Here is a 22,246-nt window from a genome sequence, read left to right on the forward strand (position 1 = left end):
AATATTCAACATTGCTTATTCATTTTTTTACAGGGGGTCTTCCCTGCCCATATGATTGATAATACCTTATCAATAGAATATATATTCTTGGGATTTCTATCAATATTCGGCTCTGATACCAATAATATGGGGAATATTTATATTTTTAATAACTTTATTTAGCTTAATATGTGATTACATTTTGATTAGGTTAATCTGGGATTAGGTGAAAGTGGTAGACAGGTATGCCTTTTATTTTGAATAGTATTTATTATTCACTAGGTAGGGCACTATTCACAATAGTATTTACTAATTAATACACTAGTTGGAATAGTACTTCATTATTTAAAGTAATATTTAATTCAATATGATTACCTTCATGTTCTAACTTGATTATTTATTTGATACAGGATATATTCTGGGCTGGCGAGGCCAACAATTCGTCCGACGGTGTGTGCAGAGGTGTAAAATCTTACTCAGTACTCACCATATTTATCATTATGTTGTATCAGATATAGCTAGTTACGTTCACTTAGCAGATTTAATTGCAAATTTATGGGGTAAATTCCTATCGTCTTCCCAGGCAGTTCCACCCGAAGGGCACACTTCTCTACGGCCACGAGGTTCTCATTCAAACGCCACTCTGGGCTACACAGAGAACTACACACGCAGAGGTTTCTCCTATAGGATCCCTAGCATAAAAACTCGTCCCATAAATTCATAAATAAAAATACTAAGTGAGACCAAGAAACTATATCATTTCCATAACATAATTTACATACGATTTTCCCTTTCGGGAGGCCCCGAAGGGATTACACACAACTAGGAAATTACCTTCAAACTCTTGGCGATCGAGGTGCCTTCTTGGCTATTATATTAGCAGTGGTGGTGGCTAAACTACGAAGGAAACGGTGCTCTGGTGGAGAGTCTTGATGCTCTGAGTGCTTCGTGCTCTCCCGTCTCGTGTTGTGTTTTTGAGCCCAGCGTCCCCTTTTATAGCCGCGAGGGGTGGCTGCCGGGAGGCCTTCAGGAGTCTTCCTTCACTTATTTTACACACGGTAGTATGCACGCGTGTCCTACTAGGGTACATGCGTGTCCTTCTAATAATATAAAAAAAATCCTACTAGGGTACAAGCGTGTCCTTCTAATAATATAGAAAAGTGCGAGAGAGAGAGTGCCGACAAGCTTCAATCTTCATAATCTTTGCTGTCTTCACGTGGCATTGTCTCTCGGTAAATAATTGGCTGGCCTCTGTGTACCAGTCTTTGCTCTTCGGCCATACAGATCTTGATGTGATTAGCCTTCAGAGCTTCTTCTGGCTTCAAAAATCCTTGTGACAGTGTATGCGTACATACATGCCAAGGTTGCTTCAGCATTGCTTTATTTATTTTTAATTTAACTTTGCTTAAATATTCAACATTGCTTATTCATTTTTTTCCAGGGGGTCTTCCCTGCCCATATGATTGCTAATACATTATCAATAGAATATCTATTCTTGAGATTTCTATCAATATTCGGCTCTGATACCAATAATATGGGGAATATTTATATTTTTAATAACTTTATTTAGCTTAATATGAGATTAGATTTTGATTAGGTTAATTTGGGATTAGGTGAAAGTGGTAGACATGTATGCTTTTTATTTTGAATATTATTTACTGTTCACTAGGTAGGGCACTATTCATAATACTATTTACTAATTAATACACTATTTGAAATAGTGCTTCAATATTCAAAGTAATATTTAATTCAATATGATTACCTTCACGTTATAACTTGGTTATTTATTTGATACAGGATATATTCTGGGCTGGCGAGGCCAACAATTCGTGCGACAGTGTGTGCAGAGGTGTAAAATCTTACTCAGTACTCATTATATTTATCATTATGTTGTATCAGATGTAGCTAGTTATGTTCACTTAGCAGTTTTAATTGCAAATTTATGGGGTAAATACCTATCATCTTCCCAGGCAGTTCCACCCGAAGGGAACACTTCTCTACGGCCACAAGGTTGTCATTCAAACGCCACTCTGGGCTACACAGAGAACTACACACGCAAGGGTTTCTCCTATAGGATCCCTAGCATAAGAACTCGTCCCATAAATTCATAAATAAAAATATTAAGTGAGACCAGAAAAACTACATCATTTCCATAACATAATTTACATACGGTTTTCCCTTGGCCCCGAAGGGATTACACACAACTAGGAAATTACGTTCAAACTCTTGGCGATCGAGGCGCCTTCTTGGCTATTCTACTAGCTGTGGTGGTGGCTAAACTACGAAAGAAACGGTGCTCTGGTTGAGAGTCTTGATGCTCTGAGTGCTTCGTGCTCTTCCGTCTTGTGTTGTGTTCTTGAGCCCAGCGTCTCCTTTTATAGCCGCGAGGGGTGGCTGCCGGGAGGCCTTCAGGAGTCTTCCTTCACTTATTTTACACACGGTAGTATGCACGCATGTCCTACTAGGGTACATGCGTGTCCTTCTAATAATATAGAAAAATCCTGCTAGGGTACAAGCATGTCCTTCTAATAATATAGAAAAATGCGAGAAAGAGTGCCGACAAGCTTCAATCTTCAGGAATCTTTGCTTTCTTCACGTGGCATTGTCTCTCGGCGAATAATTGACTGGCCTCTGTGTACCATTCTTCGCTCTTCGGCCATACAAATCTTCATGCGATTAGCCTTCAGAGCTTCTTCTGCCTTCAAGAATCCTTGTGCCAGTGTATGCGTACATACATGGCAAGGCTGCTTCAGCATTGCTTCATTTATTTTTAATTTAATTTGCTTAAATATTCAACATTGCTTATTCAGTTTTTTACAGGGGGTCTTCCCTGCCCATATGATTGATAATACCTTATCAATAGAATATATATTCTTGGGATTTCTATCAATATTCGGCTCTGATACCAATAATATGGGGAATATTTATATTTTTAATTACTTTATTTAGCTTAATATGTGATAAGATTTTGATTAGGTTAATTTGGGATTAGGTGAAAGTGGTAGACATGTATGCTTTTTATTTTGAATATTATTTACTGTTCACTAGGTAGCGCACTATTCACAATAGTCTTTACTAATTAATACACTATTTGGAAAATAGTGCTTCACTATTCAAAGTAATATTTAATTTAATATGATTACCTTCACGTTCTAACTTGATTATTTATTTGATACAGGATATATTCTGGGCTGGCGAGGCCAACAATTCGTCCAACGGTGTGTGCAGAGGTGAAAAATATTACTCAGCACTCACCATATTTAACTTTATGTTGTATCAGCTGTAGCTAGTTACGTTCACTTAGCAGCTTTAATTGCAAATTTATGAGGTCAATTCCTATCGTCTTCCCAGGCAGTTCCACCCGAAGGGAACACTTCTCTACGGCCACAAGGTTCTCATTCAAACGCCACTCTGGACTATACAGAGAACTACACACGCAGAGGTTTCTCCTATAGGATCCCTATCATAAGAACTCGTCTCATAAATTCATAAATAAAAATACTAAGTGAGACCAAGAAACTACATCATTTCCACAACATAATTCACGTATGGTTTTCCCTTTCGGGAGGCCCTGAAGGGATTACACACAACTAGGAAATTACCTTCAAACTCTTGGCGATCGAAGCGCCTTCTTGGCTATTCTACTAGTAGTACTGGTGGCTAAACTACGAAGGAAACGGTGCTCTAGTGGAGAGTCTTGATGCTCTGAGTGCTTCGTGCTCTCCCGTCTTGTGTTGTGTTCTTGAGCCTAGCGTCTCCTTTTATTGCCGCGAGGGGTGGCTGCCGGGAGGCCTTCAGGAGTCTTTCTTCACTTATTTTACACACGCTAATATGCACGCGTGTCCTACTAGGGTACATGCGTGTCCTTCTAATAATATAGAAAAATCCGACTAGGGTACAAGCGTGTCCTTCTAATAATATAGAAAAGTGCGAGAGAGAGTGCCGACAAGCTTCAATCTTTAGGAATCTTTTCTTTCTTCACGTGGCATTGCCTCTCGGTGAATAATTGACTGGCCTCTGTGTACCAGTCTTCGCTTTCGGCCATACAGATCTTCGTGCGATTAGCCTTCAGAGCTTCTTCTGCCTTCAAGAATCCTTGTGCAGGTGTATGCGTACATACATGCCAAGGCTGCTGCAGCATTGCTTCATTTATTTTTAATTTAACTTGCTTAAATATTCAACATTGCTATTTCATTTTTTTAGAAGGGGTCTATGCTTGGGATTTCTATCAATATTCGGGTTGGGTATAATCGTCCTCGCCCGATACCAACAATATGGGGAATATTTATATTTTTTAATAACTTTATTTAGCTTAATATGTGATTAGATTTTGATTAGGTTAATTTTGGATTAGGTGAAAGTTGGTAGACAGGAATGCTTTTTATCTTGAATAGTATTTACACTTCACTAGGTAGGGCACTATTCACAATAGTATTTACTAATTAATACACTATTTGGAATAGGGCTTCACTATTCAAAGTAATATTTAATTCAATATGATTACCTTCACGTTCTAACTTGATTATTTATTTGATACAAGATCTATTCTGGGCTAACGAGGCCAACAATTTGTCCGACGGTGTGCGCAGAGGTGTAAAATCCTACTCAGTATTTACCATATTTATCATTATGTTATATCAGATGTAGCTAGTTACGTTCACTTAGCAGTTTTAATTGCAAATTTATGGGGTAAATTTCTATCCTCTTCCCAAGCAGTTCCACCCAAAGGGAACACTTCTCTTCGGCCACAAGGTTCTCATTCAAACGCCACTCTGGGGGGCTACACAGAGAACTACACACGCAGAGGTTTCTCCTATAGGATCCCTAGCATAAGAACTCGTCCCATAAATTTATAAATAAAATACTAACTGAGACCAAGAAACTATATCATTTACATAACATAATTTACATATGGTTTTCCCTTTCGGGAGGCCCCGAAGGGATTACACACAACTAGGAAATTACCTTCAAACTCTTGGCGATCGAGGTGCCTTTTTGGCTATTATATTAGCAGTGGTGGTGGCTAAACTACGAAGGAAACGGTGCTCTGGTTGAGAGTCTTGATGCTCTGAGTGCTTCGTGCTCTCCCGTCTTGTGTTGTGTTCTTGAGCCCAGCGTCTCCTTTTATAGCCGCGAGGGTGGCTGCCGGGAGGCCTTCAGGAGTCTTGCTTCACTTATTTTACACACGGTAGTATACACACGTGTCCTACTAGGGTACATGCGTGTCCTTCAAATAATATAGAAAAATCCTACTAGGTACAAGCATGTCCTTCTAATAATATAGAAAAGTGCGAGAGAGAGTGCCGACAAGCTTCAATCTTCAGAAATCTTTGCTTTCTTCACGTGGCATTGTATCTCGGCGAATAATTGACTGGCCTCTGTGTACCAGTCTTCGCTCTTCGGCCATACAGATCTTCATGCGATTAGCCTTCAGAGCTTCTTCTGCCTTCAAAAATCCTTGTGCCAGTGTATGTGTACATACATGCCAAGGCTGCTTCAGCATTGCTTCATTTATTTTTAATTTAACTTGCTTAAATATTCAACATTGCTTATTCATTTTTTTACAAGGGGTTTTCCCTGCCCATATGATTGATAATACCTTATCAATACAATATATTTTTTAGGATTTCTATCAATATTCGGCTCTGATACCAATAATATGGGGAATATTTATATTTTTAATAACTTTATTTAGCTTAATATGTGATAAGATTTTGATTAGGTTAATTTGGGATTAGGTGAAAGTGGTAGACATGTATGCTTTTTATCTTGAATATTATTTACTGTTCACTAGGTAAGGCACTATTCACAATAGTATTTACTAATTATTACACTATTTGGGATAGTGTTTCACTATTCAAAATAATATTTAATTCAATATGATTACCTTCACGTTCTAACTTGATTATTTATTTGATACAGGATCTATTCTGGTCTGGCGAGGTCAACAATTCGTCCAACGGTGTGTGCAGAGATGTAAAATCTTACTCAGTACTCACCATATTTATCATTATGTTGTATCAGATGTAGCTAGTTACGTTCACTTAGCAGTTTTAATTGCAAATTTATGGGGTAAATTCCTATCGTCTTCCCAGGCAGTTCCACCCGAAAGGAACACTTCTCTACGGCCACAAGGTTGTCATTCAAACGCCACTCTGGGCTACACAGAGAACTACACACCCAGAGGTTTCTCCTATAGGATCCCTATCATAAGAACTCGTCCCATAAAGTCATAAATAAAAATACTAAGTGAGACCAAGAAACTACATCATTTCCATAACATAATTTACATATGGTTTTCCCTTTCGGGAGGCCCCGAAGGGATTACACACAACTAGGAAATTACCTTCAAACTCTTGGCGATCGAATCGCCTTCTTGGCTATTCTACTAGCAGTGGTGGTGGCTAAACTACGAAGGAAACGGTGCTCTAATGGAGAGTCTTGATGCTCTGAGTGCTTCGTGCTCTCCCGTCTTGTGTTGTGTTCTTGAGCCTAGCGTCTCCTTTTATTGCCACGAGGGGTGGCTGCCGGGAGGCCTTCAGAAGTCTTCCTTCACTTATTTTATACACGGTAGTATGCACGCGTGTCCTACTAGAGTACATGCGTGTCCTTCTAATAATATAGCAAAATCTGACTAGGGTACAAGCGTGTCCTTCTAATAATATAGAAAAGTGCGAGAGAGAGTGCTGACAAGCTTCAATCTTTAGGAATCTTTGCTTTCTTCACGTGGCATTGTCTCTCGGTGAATAATTGACTGGCCTCTGTGTACCAGTCTTCGCTTTCGGCCATACAGATCTTCATGCGATTAGCCTTCAGAGCTTCTTCTGCCTTCAAGAATCCTTGTGCCAGTGTATGCGTACATACATGCCAAGGCTGCTGCAGCATTGCTTCATTTATTTTTAATTTAACTTGCTTAAATATTTAACATTTATATTTCATTTTTTAGAAGGGATCTTCTCTGCCCATATGATTGATAATAACTTATCAATAGAATATCTATTTTTGGATTTCTATCCATATTCGGGTTGGGTATAGTCGTCCGCGCCCGATACCAACAATATGGGGAATATTTATATTTTTTAATAACTTTATTTAGATTAATATGTGATTAGATTTTGATTAGGCTAATTTGGGATTAGGTGAAAGTTGGTAGACAGGTATGCTTTTTATATTGAATAGTATTTACTGTTCACTAGGTAAGGCACTATTCACAATAGTATTTACTAATTAATACACTACTTGGAATAGTGCTTCACTATTCAAAGTAATATTTAATTCAATATGATTACCTTCACGTTCTAACTTGATTATTTATTTGATACAGGATCTATTCTGGGCTGGCGAGGCCAACAATTCGTCCGACGGTGTGCGCACAGGTGTAAAATCATACTCAGTACTCACCATATTTATCATTATGTTGTATCAGATGTAGCTAGTTACGTTCACTTAGCAGGTTTAATTGCAAATTTATGAGGTCAATTCCTATCGTCTTCCCAGGCAGTTCCACCCGAAGGGAACACTTCTCTACGGCCACAAGGATCTCATTCAAACGCCACTCTGAGCTACACAGAGAACTACACACGCAGAGGTTTCTCCTATAGGATCCCTAGCATAAGAACTCGTCACATAAATTCATAAATAAAGATACTAAGTGAGATTAAGAAACTACATCATTTCCACAACATAAATTTACATATGGTCTTCCCTTTCGGGAGGCCCCGAAGGGATTACACACAACTAGGAAATTACCTTCAAACTCTTGGCGATCGAAGCGCCTTCTTGGCTATTCTACTAGCAGTGGTGGTGGCTAAACTACGAAGGAAATGGTGCTCTGGTGGAGAGTCTTGATGCTCTGAGTGCTTAGTGCTCTCCCGTCTTGTGTTCTTGAGCCCAGCGTCTCCTTTTATAGCCACGAGGGGTGGCTGCCGGGAGGCCTTCAGGAGTCTTCGTTCACTTATTTTACACACGGTAGTATGTACACGTGTCCTACTAGGGTACATGTGTGTCCTTCTAATAATATAGAAAAATCCTACTAGGGTACAAGCGTGTCCTTCTAATAATATAGAAAAGTGCGAGAGAGAGTGCCGACAAGCTTCAATCTTCAGGAATCTTTGTTTTCTTCATGTGGCATTGTCTCTCGGTGAATAATTGACTGGCCTCTATGTACCAGTCTTCGCTCTTCGGTCATACAGATCTTCATGCGATTAGCCTTCAGAGCTTCTTCTGCCTTCAAGAATCCTTGTGCCAGTGTATGCGTACATACATGCCAAGGCTGCTTCAGCATTGCTTTATTTATTTTTAATTGAACTTGCTTAAATATTCAACATTGCTTATTCATTTTTTTTACAGGGGGTCTTCCCTGCCCATATGATTGATAATACTTTATCAATAGAATATCTATTTTTGGGATTTCTATCAATATTATATATATATATAATGGAAAAACCAAAATTAAAGGAAAAAGAAATCATGAATCGAAACCCCCCCAATTATTTTAGTACCGGTTGGTGTTACCAACCGGTACTAAAGGGCTCCCCGCCCCTGGCGCTGCCTCGTGCCACGTGGTGGCCATTTAGCGACGGTTTGTGCAGAACCGGTACTAAAGGCCCTTACGAACCGGTGCTATAGCCCGGTTCTGCATAATTTCCGAGGAATTGGCTTTAGAGAGGGCCAAAACCTCGCGAACTGTCCGGCGGTCCCCCCCCCGGCAGTTCCAAACTAACAGAATCATTGTGCCCGGCGGTCCTCCACCTGGGAGGCCGCCGATCTATCTCCAGATACACCGTCTGAGCTTGTTTTTGCACGCTTGCTTCCTGTGCTGCTGCTAGGTGAATTGGTCCCATTATCCTCACCCTTCCTGCAAGGGTCAAAGCGAGTACATCATCATTTGGTTTCTGGGCACCCTGCACCTCACCAGAGTTCACAACATCCATGGCCAATCTCTTTCTGACCGACGGACCCACCTACATATGGGTATGACCAGTCTTTGCAGGGCTTGTAGCTGTATCCAACGTATCAGGGTCAACAGCCCCCTTCCCTGGTTTATTCATCTGCTGGGATGTAGCGTCATGTTGCCTTGCACCCCCTCGCGTAGGCAGATCCTCCTGGCGCTGTTTATTTGGGCCATCAGCGTACAACCACGCACCGTATTTCTTATCCTTTTTCCTCATGAATTCCATTGCCACATTCTTTGTACTCATGGCCGATAATGCCGCAAACGCTACAAAATCAAGCCAGTTTCTCATATCGAACCAGGAACACCTGCCGTTCTTGGCCTCGAACAATCCTGACAAATTTAGTAAGAGGCTGGCGAACGTCATGGCGGATCCTAACTCTGACATAATCTCCTCTGGTATTCCCATTGAGTCTCATCTCCAAGATCTTACCCGAGTTCTTGAGCAGATGTTGCACAATATTCTGCTTGCAGAACCCATCTGGTAGTTTATGGATTTGTAGCCAGATTGGCATGAACAACATTGGTACCTCCTCGGCTTTGGTGAAACCATCATATGGACACATCAACACGAGCATATACCTGAACAACCACGGACCTTGATCGAGCATGCGCTCCCAATCCCCTAGGCATGAAGCTTGCACGACAAACAGATTCGGTCCAACCGGACTGAACCTAACCGGCTGGGCTGTGTTCCACGCCGCGCGCATCTCCCTGTAGAAAGCTGTTTGGCTGAAGGACTTGTCCGTATGAACCCTAGCTAGGGCAAGCCATCTAACACTTTCGTTGATCTCAGGATCATCCTCATCGATAACCAAGTCATCGAATTCTTCCTCATCCAGGTTCAGTTGTTCCAAGAAATCACCTAGATCTGACTTCATAGCGGCGCTGCCCCCGCCGCTCATTCCCGATTGGGCGTCCGCCGCTGTTGCCATCGCGAACAGTCTGGACGAGAGGACGGACCAAAACCCTACGAGAGGGGAGAGGTTTTGTAACTGGAGGGGGACTCGCTAGCGATTGATCGCCAGGGAGGAGGGGTTTGTGTTGGAGGGGGACTCGCCGGCGATTAGATCGCCAGGGAGGAGAAAAACCCTAGCCGCGGTGTAGGGGAGAAAACTAGCTAGTGTGCTCCCCATCCACTACCTCAGAAATTTAAGTCAAACATTATATTGAGCCGATACAACTATAATGAGCAAATACCTGACATTTGCAAAAGAAGATGCTTAATAGGCATGTCTATATCTTTCATGCCTATATCGCCTCCTTTCCCTTCCCTCACCTTCATAAGCATCGATGAGCTAGAAAACCGGCAAGCATTTGAAAATGTTTTGTGGATTGCATCAGCTAGAAATATCCTTTCTACTAACTACTCCACCCCTTCTAGTATTAGTTTCACATACCTTTCGTAGAAACATCACTTGTTCGCACTTAATTGAGAGTAGAAATCAACACAGCAAAGGGTAGTACTCCCTCCGTTCCATAATGTAGTGCCTATAGATTTTTTAAGAAGTCAAACTTTACAAATTTTGACCAAGTTTATAGAGAAAACTATTTATATCTACAATACCAAAAATATATAATGTGAAACTACATCTTATGATGAATTTAGTGATATATGTTTCGCACTCTAGATGTAAATATTTCTCTCCACAAACTTGGTCAAAGTTTGTGAGGTTTGACTTAAAAAAAAATCTATAGGCACTACATTATGGAACGGAAGGAGTACTATCATGCATGCATGCAAACCTTAATAAATAATCACAAAGTTATCAGCAAGTCCGATATTATATGTCTAAAGTTGATCATAAGTGGGAATTCTCATTTCCCCTTTTGAAGAAAAAAGCGGCAAAGCGCAGCAGCCCAAACAAGTACAGCACGGAATTCAATTGTTTATCAGTACTCCTACTACTGTTTGCTAAAAGTTGATGTGATGATATCATTGACCTGAGGCATTGACAATCACATCCGGTCGATATGTAAGACTAGCCACAATGGGTAGTACTCCCTCCGTCCGGAAATACTTGTCGAAGAAATGGGTAAAAATGGATATATCTAGAACTAAAATGCGTCTAGATACATTCATTTCTCTGACAAGTATTTCCGGACGGAGGGAGTAACATAGAGCAGTAAGATGCCCATGTTACTACTCCATGTTACTACCTCTATAGTGGGGAGTAACATATGTGTGGTAACATGCAATGCTTCACTTATTAGGCTATAGACACATCTTGCCTTGATATATGTGATGTTACTCATACTACTAGTAACTAGCTATGTTACCACATGCCTCTCTTTCTTCATTTATTGTCTGCCACATTATCTATTTTATCTAGATATGTGTGATGTTACTACCTATGTTAGGCTGGTCATAGTGGAGAGTAACTTAGACTAGTAACATGCATATGTTACTAGTCTATGTTACTACCTTCATAGTGGGTAGTGTCATATATGTGGTAACATAGATACCTTCATTTATTACTTTGTAGACTCATTTTGCATTGGTAAGCGCTAGGTGATGGTAACATATTATGTTACTCTATTTACCTCTCTCCTCATTAACTACTTGCCACCTCACTTTTTTTGCTTATGTGGCATCTATGTTATTATCTATGTTACTCCCGCTATGACCAGTCTTACTCTCATTGTGGGTAGTCTAATATGACAGTTTTTTTTTTAATTTCAAAAAAAAAAAACAGTCGCGTAAATAGCGCTAGCTCGCGTTGTCCACGTCAGCAGGGGCGTTTCTGTTCATGGTGGCCAACTGAATGTCTCGTTGTGTCCACATTCACAAAAAAGAACGCCCGGCGCTTCTCGTTCGCTTCGTCGAGAAGAAATAGAGAGACAGAACGTCATCTCGATCCCTTTTCCTTTCCTCTCCCAAAACACACGCCCCTCTCCTCCCTCTCCCACAGCTAGGGTTCCCGCCGCCGCCGCCCTCCCACGCCCGCGGCCTCTCCATCTTGCACCAGGAGCTCCCGCGCCGCCACGTCCCCTCGCCCATGCAGGCCTCGCCGCAGAAGAGAGCTAGCGCGCCCGTGCTGCCGGGTAGCAGCCGCGCCCGGAGGAGGACGTCCATGGAGCCAGCATCCCCGTCGTCGACCTTGCGCAAACGGAAGGTCTTTGCTGCTGGCCGAGGTCGACCAGGTCGACAGCGCGCTCGCCGGCCTGCAGCTCATCCTGGAGCCTACGTACGGTCACTTGCTACCCCCGCCCCCTCCCTATTGATCTTGACATGCCCATGGGGAGCTATGTAGTTACCCCAAAGGTAGAGTTTCTGTCTTTCTTCACGGGCCATGGCTCCTTCTTCCCAAACCCCACTTTGTCTCCCCTTTGACTTGGCTGTTCCTGATCTCGGTGGATGACATGTCTCAAATTTCCATTGGACAGGGCTACTAACATAAAGGAGCAAACTGGAAATTCACCTGCATATTTTAGGTAATTATACCATGTTTTTAAACCCTTCGTGTGCGTATGGTAGGCATGAACTTGTCCCTGCCCTGCAAGTCATGATAAGAGTATGACCTTAAATTCGCCAGAATGAGTTCTTATTTTGATTAGTTTCCTAGATTTGTTTTCTTAGAGTAAAGTGAAAGATAATTTAAGGTCATAAGAACTTTTCAGGATTGCACCATACACCTACATTAGCCATAAAACTAAGGAATTGTTCTTATTTTGAACAATGTAAAAGTTCGCCGCTGCTGGCCGAGGTCGTGTTGGATGCCCATTTGTGGTCCTTTTTTCCCTTGTTCTTGTTGTACACACTATAGATCATTTTCATGGATTTCTGGTATGATTGCTTCAGTGATGATTTTTGCAGAACCACATGCCGATGGTGCACTTGCCTTTGGAATTAAAGATCAGCTTACTACACTGACCAGAGATCATATAAAAATACTTGAATCTACAGCAGTATGAAGGGGTGAGCTAATTCTGTTGTCACTATACTTCACACTTTTCTGTCATAGTTTGCTTCTTAAAATTTTTGCTACAGATTTCATGGCTAACAAATATGTAAAAGACAGATACAGAGAAGGGGGTCAGGGGAGTGGATTCCCATAATGATGCATGGAAAAAATGTCTTTGGGTCCAACATATACCCTTGTAAGAAAGGAAGAAGCTTCTTGGTAATGGATATGGTTCTCTTATATTTGGTAGGAGGTAGAAAAAATCCAGCATGGGAAAACACCACATTCAATATGGTGTAATTATGATTATCTAAATGAGTACTTGTGGTCTCTTCACGGCCTTATTTTCGGGTCACATACCGACACACGTTTTCAAATTTTCTCTAATAGATCCTACTCTGTTTCAGTACATCTGATTATTTCTCACTAGGATGGCCAATGCGGGATGATGGTGACTTCTTCAAATCTGTGCAAGCTATCTCCTCTTCAGCATCACTGTATTTTTGAAAACGTTAGATCTGAATTTAGAGTGCACTTCTGCAAAAAACAGTTTGTCCTGATTACTATTTATGATTTTATTTCTGCAGGCACTGAGGAATGATTGAATACAGCTAATCATTTTAGAGGTTTGTTGTAGGGTGCTCTACCAAGTATTTTTCTTAAGATATGCTCTTTCTCTGACTGCCATTTTAGCCATCAGTTGAGGATTTAACTTACCAGGTTATATCATCATTAAACATACTTTCTTTTGGAGCCTTGTTTGTTCATGTTTTGTAGTTTTTTTTCCAGTATTTGTAAATTCCTGAGGTAACTGAGGAAACACACATTTAGTTGTGTGTTTGAGAAAAAAATATTCATGAGCTTAAGTCTTCAGTGTTAGTGAAAGTTGAAACTATACACTTGCTATTTCTGTAGCGTCATCAGGGGGCAGCTTATTTTATCAACATATGCCAGCCTGCATATTTATTTTGTATGCAAATCTATTCAACCCAAATGCTTAATGGTATTGACTGTACTCTGAATATTGTGGCAGATATCATTTTGAGATTTAACTAGCCTACTTTCTATTGGATTTCAGTATGAATATGTCCTTCCTCTAAATCTGTGGGAAAGGTTCACCAGAAGTGCCAGGTAGATGTAGCACTGACACTACATTCCTAAATATAAGTCTCAAAAGAATATTAGTACACCGGTCTTTATGATGCAATGAACGTTTTCCTAATTGAACTGATGCAGCGAATATTAGCACACCGGTCTTTTTCAACAATACTCCTGACATTAACGACCCAAATGCGTGTTCGATTTTACTGCCATTCGATATCTGTACAAGGTAATATCAAAACATAAAAATATGGAAGGGCATGTTTTTTTTGGTACAATGTGAAGTAGATTCATGAATGCGTAACTGGTACCTTCATTTGAATGAACTTCGTCAAAGAATTTTGCTGCCATGCAATGTTCTTCAGTTATGCGAGTGATGATCTAACGTTGTGCAAGTACACAGTTTCATATGTTAGCTTAGTTAATCCAAACACACCATGCCCATGATCATATGAATAAACTGAAGGACATGCATGATATCACCGAGAGATAATAAAGTGATGTGCCCTGATAAAATATGGATAATTTTTAAGTGTAATTACATTGATTAGATGATGCTGGTTTTGGAAATTTCAAACAATACGTCACCACCTCTGTTTAGAAACACTACAAATAGCAACCTACCTCTGAATCTCATATGCTTCTCTGAGATTTGTATGTCGGCTTACCCATTATGATGCCCTGTAGGTGTCCAAAACACCATTACACAGGTCATTCTGCTTTTGTAATAAGGTATTAGCTTGCATATGTGCAATTTTTAGCTAGCATTATTCTTAGGAGGGTGGAGGCACTATTTCCCCTCCCTCTTCGTCACACGCCTATCAGTCGTCGACATCGCCGCCGACCGCCAAGACCTGGTCTGCTGCGGAATGCGTCGCTAAAAAGATTGAGAAACCTCTTTCCAACATACTTCTATTTGTGATGCTTTGTTCGGGAGTGCTATCATAGTTTCATTGATGTGCTATTGTGCTTATAAGTACTGATGATGGATTCCATTTCTATGGCAAATATCCATTTCATATTTTTGTAGCATTGTTAAGTGTTTTGTTTGCCCTGATTTGCAGTGGGTGTTATCCTCGAAAGAGATCAACTTCCCCTATCTAGTGGCACTAACTTTGTTGCATATGGTGTTCTCATCTGTAGTATGCTTTGCAGCTACAAAGATTTTCAAGATACTTAATACCATCAGATTTTTACATGGTTTCCGTGTATATCTCTAATCTGTGTAATAATTAAGACGTCATACTTTTGGAATTCCAATTACTTTGTTGACATTCAAGAAATCCATATCTTGCTATTTTTTTATGTGAGCTTATCATGTGCTCTTAGTAGCTTACAAAATTTTGATGTACTTCACTTTCCTGAAACTGTACTGCCATGGGTCATTTCGCTAATGGAGGTGTGTGGTGCAACCTAAGCTGGAGTACAACTTGTATGCTCATATATCCCTCCTGTTGCTAATCTACAGGAAGACATTCTATCTTATATTTTTGTTGCCTAAAGAAACAAATGAACCTCATGTTTTCCTTGATAGTCTATTCGTCATGCCGTTGGCTATTGTTATTTGGAGTGTAGATTGAAATGCTTCAGATTTTTGCATCATGTAATAACACAATTATGTTATGAAATCAAACTGTCCTATTTCTAATAAGATTAAGTCTATCTGTTGGCTGCTAATAATTGTGTTCACAAATAAATTATATTGTTGTTTATTAAGTGTTTCTGCCAGATGTGTTCCGCATGCTCATTTGTTTTGCTAATATGATGTTATGGTGGCGTTCATTTGTCCGTTGTACCATTGGGCTGTGTTGCAGCATGTTATGGTGGCGTTCCATTGTCTGAATTTGGATCGTGGTGCAGGTCTCAGCAGCACCCAATGGCAGGCTGAACGATGTGGTGGCATCTCCAAACCCTCAGGTGTCGTCCGCATGGCAGTGGGCAACAATAGGGCAGCAGGAGTACAAGAATGCCAACATGTATGCTAGCGCTGACCCCTACGTAGTATTACTACAGAGGTGAAGCACTAAAGCACCATTTAGTCTGTTGCTGTGTGTTTCCATTGAATTAGTTATCGCAGTTCGAATTAGCCCGATAACAATGCCTTTTGGGATTTGCAGGCTGGGGGATTATTCAGTATATGTGGGCGTTGACGGAGCAGAGTCATTTAACCCTGTGAGTGTTATATCCTGTACTTTACATACCTTTATCCATCCTAAAAAATATCATACCTAGAAAAATTCTCATGGAGAATTTTTATGCATCCATTCCCATACCCTTCATGAGGCGCTCATCTTCCTGCGGTTTTTGGCAATTAAGGATCAGTACTACTTAGTTTCAATTTGTTGGATTGGAACTTAAATTCAAAGATCTTCTCACAGTGTGCTCTTAATCAACAACTTTAAGCATATAACTTTATGAAAAATTAAGGGCCCAATTAAAAAGCAAGATTATCGTTTTATGGGAATTCAGGAGTGAATTTCAATGTCATTTTGTACTGTATATGCTAAATTCGAAGGCTTTGTTAAACTCTCTCTGAGTGATGTTTGTATTAGGGATGAAAAAGAGCTGATGTTCTATCCATTTTCTGATCTCCCTGTTAAATAAATAATCTAGGTAATTGTGATGTTCAATTCAAAAGCATAGCATCAAACTGTGCTATTTTTAATCATATTATGTATATGCCAGTAGTTCTGTAGGATAATTTTCTGAAATAGCACCAAGCTAAGCAATGCCATGGTTACGACTCTAATACACGATTCTTTCCACCAGGGAAATGTGCTAGCAAGGGTATGATCGAGCATGATGGACATGATGGATGGCAGGAAATAGAACTATAGAAAGGGAGATCTCGTCAAGTGTTTTGGCGAATGGCGATGCAATGCTTGTGCTCCGGGGAGCAGGCCAATGTGGTTGGATGAGCTCAGCCCATCAAATGGCGCAATCCGAGTTGTATGCCAAAAATGATTGTCATCAGGAAGCCAAGTTTTCTCTCGAGGAGGGTGGATCCCTTAACTATGAGGTTGTTGCTTTGATATTTCTACTGCCGGCCATGTGTTATAGAAGCAATCTCTGGAGTCCTGTATATTTATTATGTGGACTGCCGTGTGATACTTGACATGTCAATCCATACTCTCAGATGCATTTTATCTAACCATAATGCCGTTGGTTTCAGATAATTTCAAGCCGCAAGATAATGGCATAGACCCAAGCATGTTGTGCTTCAAGATGAGGAGCCAGGCCTGACGACAAACACAGGAAGAGGTGGTGCGGTGGAAGAATACGGCTTGGACAATTCCAGCAAGATGTGGCTCGCGTGGATGTCAGCGATGCAGCAATGAGAAGATCCTTTGGTTTGACTGCTCCCATGTCCTCCCAATCCTTCTGTTTTCTTAGAATTTATTTCTCTTTCTTTCATGAGCAGGGGTTTAATCTTTTGAAGTTTGTACAAGGGGTTTGCTGACCACCTGATTGCCATTCCTCTTCTCCTTGCCTGTCTTTTGGAGCATGTTAGGCTTTGATTTCAATTTAATGTTGTGCTCTATCATCCACCTTGTAAGACTGTCACCTACTATATGATAATATGGACCTATTACCTTGATATGCCTGATGATTGAACACTTTTCTGCTAAGCTTGTGTTAACTCTATTTATATTTTAACAACTGAGCTACTCTGGCATGCATATGCACGTTCACAACTGCACAATCAAGGCAGGTGCGCAAAGGACCGCAGAGGAGGCGCGCCCCAACCACTAGTAACATGCATAGGCGGAGCCGTCAATCTCTTCCACCCTGTTGCTTTCTGACTCGCCGTCCCATCGCCATCAATTCTAATCACCTGTAACTAACAGGCAAGCAAGCTAGTGGTTATATTTTTGTTTTTTTACGCGGGAAGCGACTGGTTAATTAGGTTAGAGGTTAGCCTAGCTTCTTCAGAATCTTCTCTATGAACTCAAATCGATTGCTACAAACTGTCAAGCGACTCAATGAGAGCCGTGGTAAACTCTTGGAACGCTCAGCGCCACTCACTGGTTGATTAACTACATAGCTTATGCTGCAAGCGCTCCAGTGTGTTCATGTCTAATGAGAAAAATCACACTGATCGTCAGATACGTAGATGTGACAAGTTAATTGACGTCAAAAAAGATTCGGTATAACTCCCGTCTGAGTCAGAGGTGATTGATCTTACGTGATTTGGTGGAGACGATGATGGATTAACGATCACCGTGAGTTCCGTACACGGGTTGCCTGGAAAACGATCGAGATTGCGCATCAGGAGAGCTACACCTGAGATGTGACTAGCTTGTTTCTTTCCACCTGACCGGCAAGCAGAAAGAGTGCAGGTAGCATAGCATAATGCAGTACTAGCAATACGATCGATGGCGCGACCAATCAATGCGTTCATGTGCTCTCAAATACTTACTGTATATGTAGGCATGATTAGCTCAAACTACGGACGCGAAATGTCTAAAAGAATCGGGTCGTGCTGCATGCCTCTAGTTTCTTATTGCAGTCAACCGGCTCTGCTGTTTCAGCTTGGAGAGAGAGAGAGAGAGAGAGAGAATATACGCTCACTTCCTGTCCGTCCAATCCATCACTAGATGCAAACTAAATTTTTACCAACAAGATTTACTAAGTATTACTATATCTCATGTTAGAGCAACTCTAACAGATCCGGCATCCGGTCGGCATGCAAAACACGTTTGCAGTTCGCGGAAAAACACCTTTGCGGGTCAGCGCGGACGGCCGCAGTTGCAGACCCCACATAACGGACCCGTAAAAAAGGATCTTTGCGGAATATGCTCTTTTACGGGTCGGCTTGTGGGGTCTGATCTGGTGCAGCTCCTCCCGACCCGGATAACCTAAATTTGCACCTTAATTTGATCCAACATAATGCATTTTTTTTACTTTTTCAACAACATTGGATACATAAAGACATCACCAAATCTTTGTCGGGGCTGCGGGAGATGCTCCCCGATCATTCCATCGCTTGGCGCAGCCACCGGCGGCCGGAAAAGGCCAAATCCGGCGGCCCGCGATGAAGGGCCGCAGATCCGCAAATTTGGCGGCCGGCCAACGCAGGTGGGTTGGGGGAGAGGGGAGGCCTCGTGCGTGTGGCGGCCTTTCGGCGTGCTACCGCCGGCTGCTTTAGCCGGAATCTTGGGCGGCGGCCCGGCGACGGGACGAGGGGAGAAAGGGGAGGTGGTTGGTGGGGAAAGCACGGGCTGAAATGTCCCCCACCAACCGCTTCCGCTTATATACAGGGCACCGCAGCGGCGAGGGGGAAACCCGCGTATTCGCGGGTTGGGGCCGAGATTTTGCCGCGCCCCGCAAAAAAATTGCGGGCTGGGGCGGGATGCGGGGTCTGATCGGGCAGGTTTTCCCGCCCCGACCCACACTTTGGCGGTTATTTTGCGGGTCGGGGCGGGATGCGGGGTCTGCTAGAGATGCTCTTAGAGCATCTCCAACAGCCGCGCTATATAAGCGCCGCGCTGGAAAACTTATGTTTTTTGCGCACGCGCAGCCGCTTCAGGCGCAAAAACCGCGCGCGCGGCATAAGTAGTTCGGCGCGGGGGCCGAAAAGGCATCGCGTGCCGTTATTTCGTGTGCCCGCTTCCGCGCGCTGCACAACAACTCGAGCGCCCGCCCCGCTATTGCCCCGCCCGCGCCGCCGCCGGCGAATTTGCCCGATGGACGGACGCGCCGACATTCCTCTCACCCCTTCCTACACCCGCGACCCCTCCGTTACCGCCGCCGCCGCAAACCCTAGCGCGGGGAGCTTTGGCTTCGCCTCCGCCGGTGCTCCCCCAAGCACCGGTATCGCACGCGGCCTTTTCATGCCGCCACGGACAACCTCGGCGGCGGGTGGCGTCGCGCCGGCGCCCGCCATGAAGCCACGCGCCCCCCTCTCGAAGCTCCCAAATGCGACGCGGGCGAAGGCGGGCAAGGTGTCCGGGAAGAAGAACAAGGCGTCAGACGGCTCCTCTAGGTGGCCGAAGAAGAAGCTTGCAGGCGTGACGCATGTGACGGATGCGGCTGCGACCGAAGCTCCCAAATATCACCATATTGTCTTCAAAATGCATCATATGGCGCGCGTGCTATATTTTGCAGCGGCTGCTGGAGTCAGCGCTCCGCGGCGCGCAAAAACTCGCGGTTCCGGCGCGCCGGCGTCCCGCGCCTGTTGGACATACTCTTAAAGTGGTATCCAAACTTCTCACATGAGACTCTCAGCTCTCAGCCACGGAAAGACGCTCGAGCGTCTTGCAACTTGCAAGGGTCCAGTGTGCAGTTCAAGACTAACAACTAAGCTGACTATAATTAGAAGAGACAGCTCGGTAAACGATGATTACTCTGTACTTTACTCGGTAGTTAACCATGACTTGGAGAAAAGGTGATTCTTGACCTCATGATCCAGCACACGTACAAAGAAACTGAATCGCACGGGTGGTGTGAACGGCCACAGCCTGGCATCATTTGACCAGCCCGGGATATGTTGTACTGTATAATATTTGCAGCGAGCAGTGACGTCCGTCTGACATGCATACTCCTAGTTCAGAAGATGAGTGTCAAACGACAATTACAGAATTAGCACCACCAGATTAACACGGATTGACACAGCCGCGACGTGTGCACACGCGGCCCGTGAGGACGAAGACGGTGCCAAATGCCATCCCCACCAGCGTCCGCGTGGCCCGGCCACACGTCCGCCCATCCGCTAGCTCCCTCCCACCTTCCGATCCGCCGCTCCGCCTCCTATAAAATGACGTGCGTGCGGCTCGATCTCGTCCCACTCCCGTCCATCCATCCATAGCTGCAACTGAAAGTCCCACACATCATCACCCGCACCGCCCTTGTTAGCCAGCCATGACCGCTCTCGACTTCATGCCCGCCGAGAAGGCCCCCCAAGCCGGCAGCGTCACACTCGGCGCCACCCACAACAATGCCGCTGCCGCCGCCGGTGCCGCCGTGCCGGTGCAGCCGCAGCAGCACAGGAGGTTGGAGGGGAAGGTGGCCATCGTCACTGGCGGGGCACGCGGGATCGGGGAGGCGATCGTGCGCGCGTTCGTCCTTCAAGGCGCGCGCGTGGTGATCGCCGACATCGACGACGCGGCAGGGGAGGCGCTGGCGGCTGCGCTGGGCGGCGCCTGCTGCAGCTACGTGCACTGCGACGTGTCGGTGGAGGCCGACGTGGAGCGCGCCGTCGGGTGCTGCGTGGCGCGGTACGGGCGGCTGGACGTCCTCTGCAACAACGCCGGCGTGCTGGGCCGGCAGGCGCCGCCCGCGGGCACGGGCGCCAAGAGCGGCGGCATCGCGTCCCTGGACGCCGCCGAGTTCGACCGCGTGCTGCGCGTGAACACGCTGGGCGCGGCCCTCGGCATGAAGCACGCGGCGCGGGCCATGCTGCAGCGCCGCGGCGGCTGCGGCGGCGGGAGCATCGTGTCGGTGGCGAGCGTGGCCGGCGTGCTGGGCGGGATGGGCCCGCACGCGTACACGGCCTCGAAGCACGCGCTCGTGGGGCTGACCAAGAACGCGGCCTGCGAGCTCGGAGAGCACGGCATCCGCGTGAACTGCGTCTCCCCCTTCGGGGTGGCCACGCCAATGCTGGTGAACGCGTGGCGCCACGGCAACCATGGCGAGGACGAGGAAGGGGGCGCGCCGGCGCCGGTTAGCGCGGAGGAGGTCGAGAAGGCGGAGGAGATGGTGCGGGGCATGGCGACGCTCAAGGGCCCGACGCTGAGAGCCGATGACATCGCGGAGGCGGCGCTGTTCCTGGCCAGCGACGAGTCGGGGTACATTTCCGGGCACAACCTCGTCGTCGACGGCGGCGTCACCACCTCCAGGAACGTCATCGGGCTGTGATAGATGATGAAGTCAAACCGATTGAGATGTAGTTGGAGGGTAGTACGTGCTCGAGTGTCGCAATCAAGTACAACTCCAGTGAGTGGGCCAAGCGCATGCATGAACTGTACTTAAATTAATTATAGGTTGGCACTAGTGGTAAGTAGGAGTAATTAGCTGGTGTTTATTGGTGTGTTTGACCTGAGTGGTTCATGTGATGAACTATGGATTTGCCTGTTTTTCTTCTTCGTTACCTAAATTGTTGTCGTGCCCGGATCAAGAATAACTGTTTAGTTCAGTAGTAACGAAGTGACGCTGGAGTAGGAAAATACACAGGAGCTCCTGGATGCTTCACCCCCTATACGAATATTAAGCGTAAAAATACGAAAAAAATCAAAAATAAAATAAAATTTAGGGATATCAAACCAGGGTTCTCAATCTACTCACGTGTGAAATTTCATGAAAAAATACC

General features: G+C 44.1%; 1 protein-coding gene and 1 long non-coding RNA gene across 9 annotated transcripts; both read left to right on the top strand.

Moving 5' to 3' along the window:
* Positions 1-11,778: 11,778 nt before the first annotated feature.
* Positions 11,779-17,536, top strand: LOC123051423 (uncharacterized). 8 transcript variants are annotated; one of them, XR_006424124.1, is made up of 9 exons: positions 11,779-12,197; positions 12,320-12,367; positions 12,750-12,851; positions 12,955-13,056; positions 13,245-13,348; positions 13,425-15,953; positions 16,056-16,110; positions 16,708-16,957; positions 17,111-17,536. It is a non-coding gene; the product is annotated as an uncharacterized lncRNA (long non-coding RNA). The 8 variants fall into 8 exon arrangements; XR_006424123.1 differs by having other exon boundaries at positions 13,245-13,334; XR_006424119.1 differs by having other exon boundaries at positions 12,955-15,370; positions 15,799-15,953.
* Positions 17,537-20,698: 3,162 nt separating this feature from the next.
* On the top strand, positions 20,699-22,027 carry LOC123051425 (sex determination protein tasselseed-2-like). The gene has a single exon (XM_044474290.1). It carries the CDS (start codon positions 20,800-20,802, stop codon positions 21,793-21,795), a length of 996 nt encoding a protein of 331 aa, XP_044330225.1. The 5' UTR covers positions 20,699-20,799; the 3' UTR covers positions 21,796-22,027.
* The last annotated feature ends 219 nt before the right edge of the window (positions 22,028-22,246 follow it).

This window comes from Triticum aestivum, chromosome 2D (assembly GCF_018294505.1).
Source record: "Triticum aestivum cultivar Chinese Spring chromosome 2D, IWGSC CS RefSeq v2.1, whole genome shotgun sequence".
Taxonomy (NCBI): domain Eukaryota; kingdom Viridiplantae; phylum Streptophyta; class Magnoliopsida; order Poales; family Poaceae; genus Triticum; species Triticum aestivum.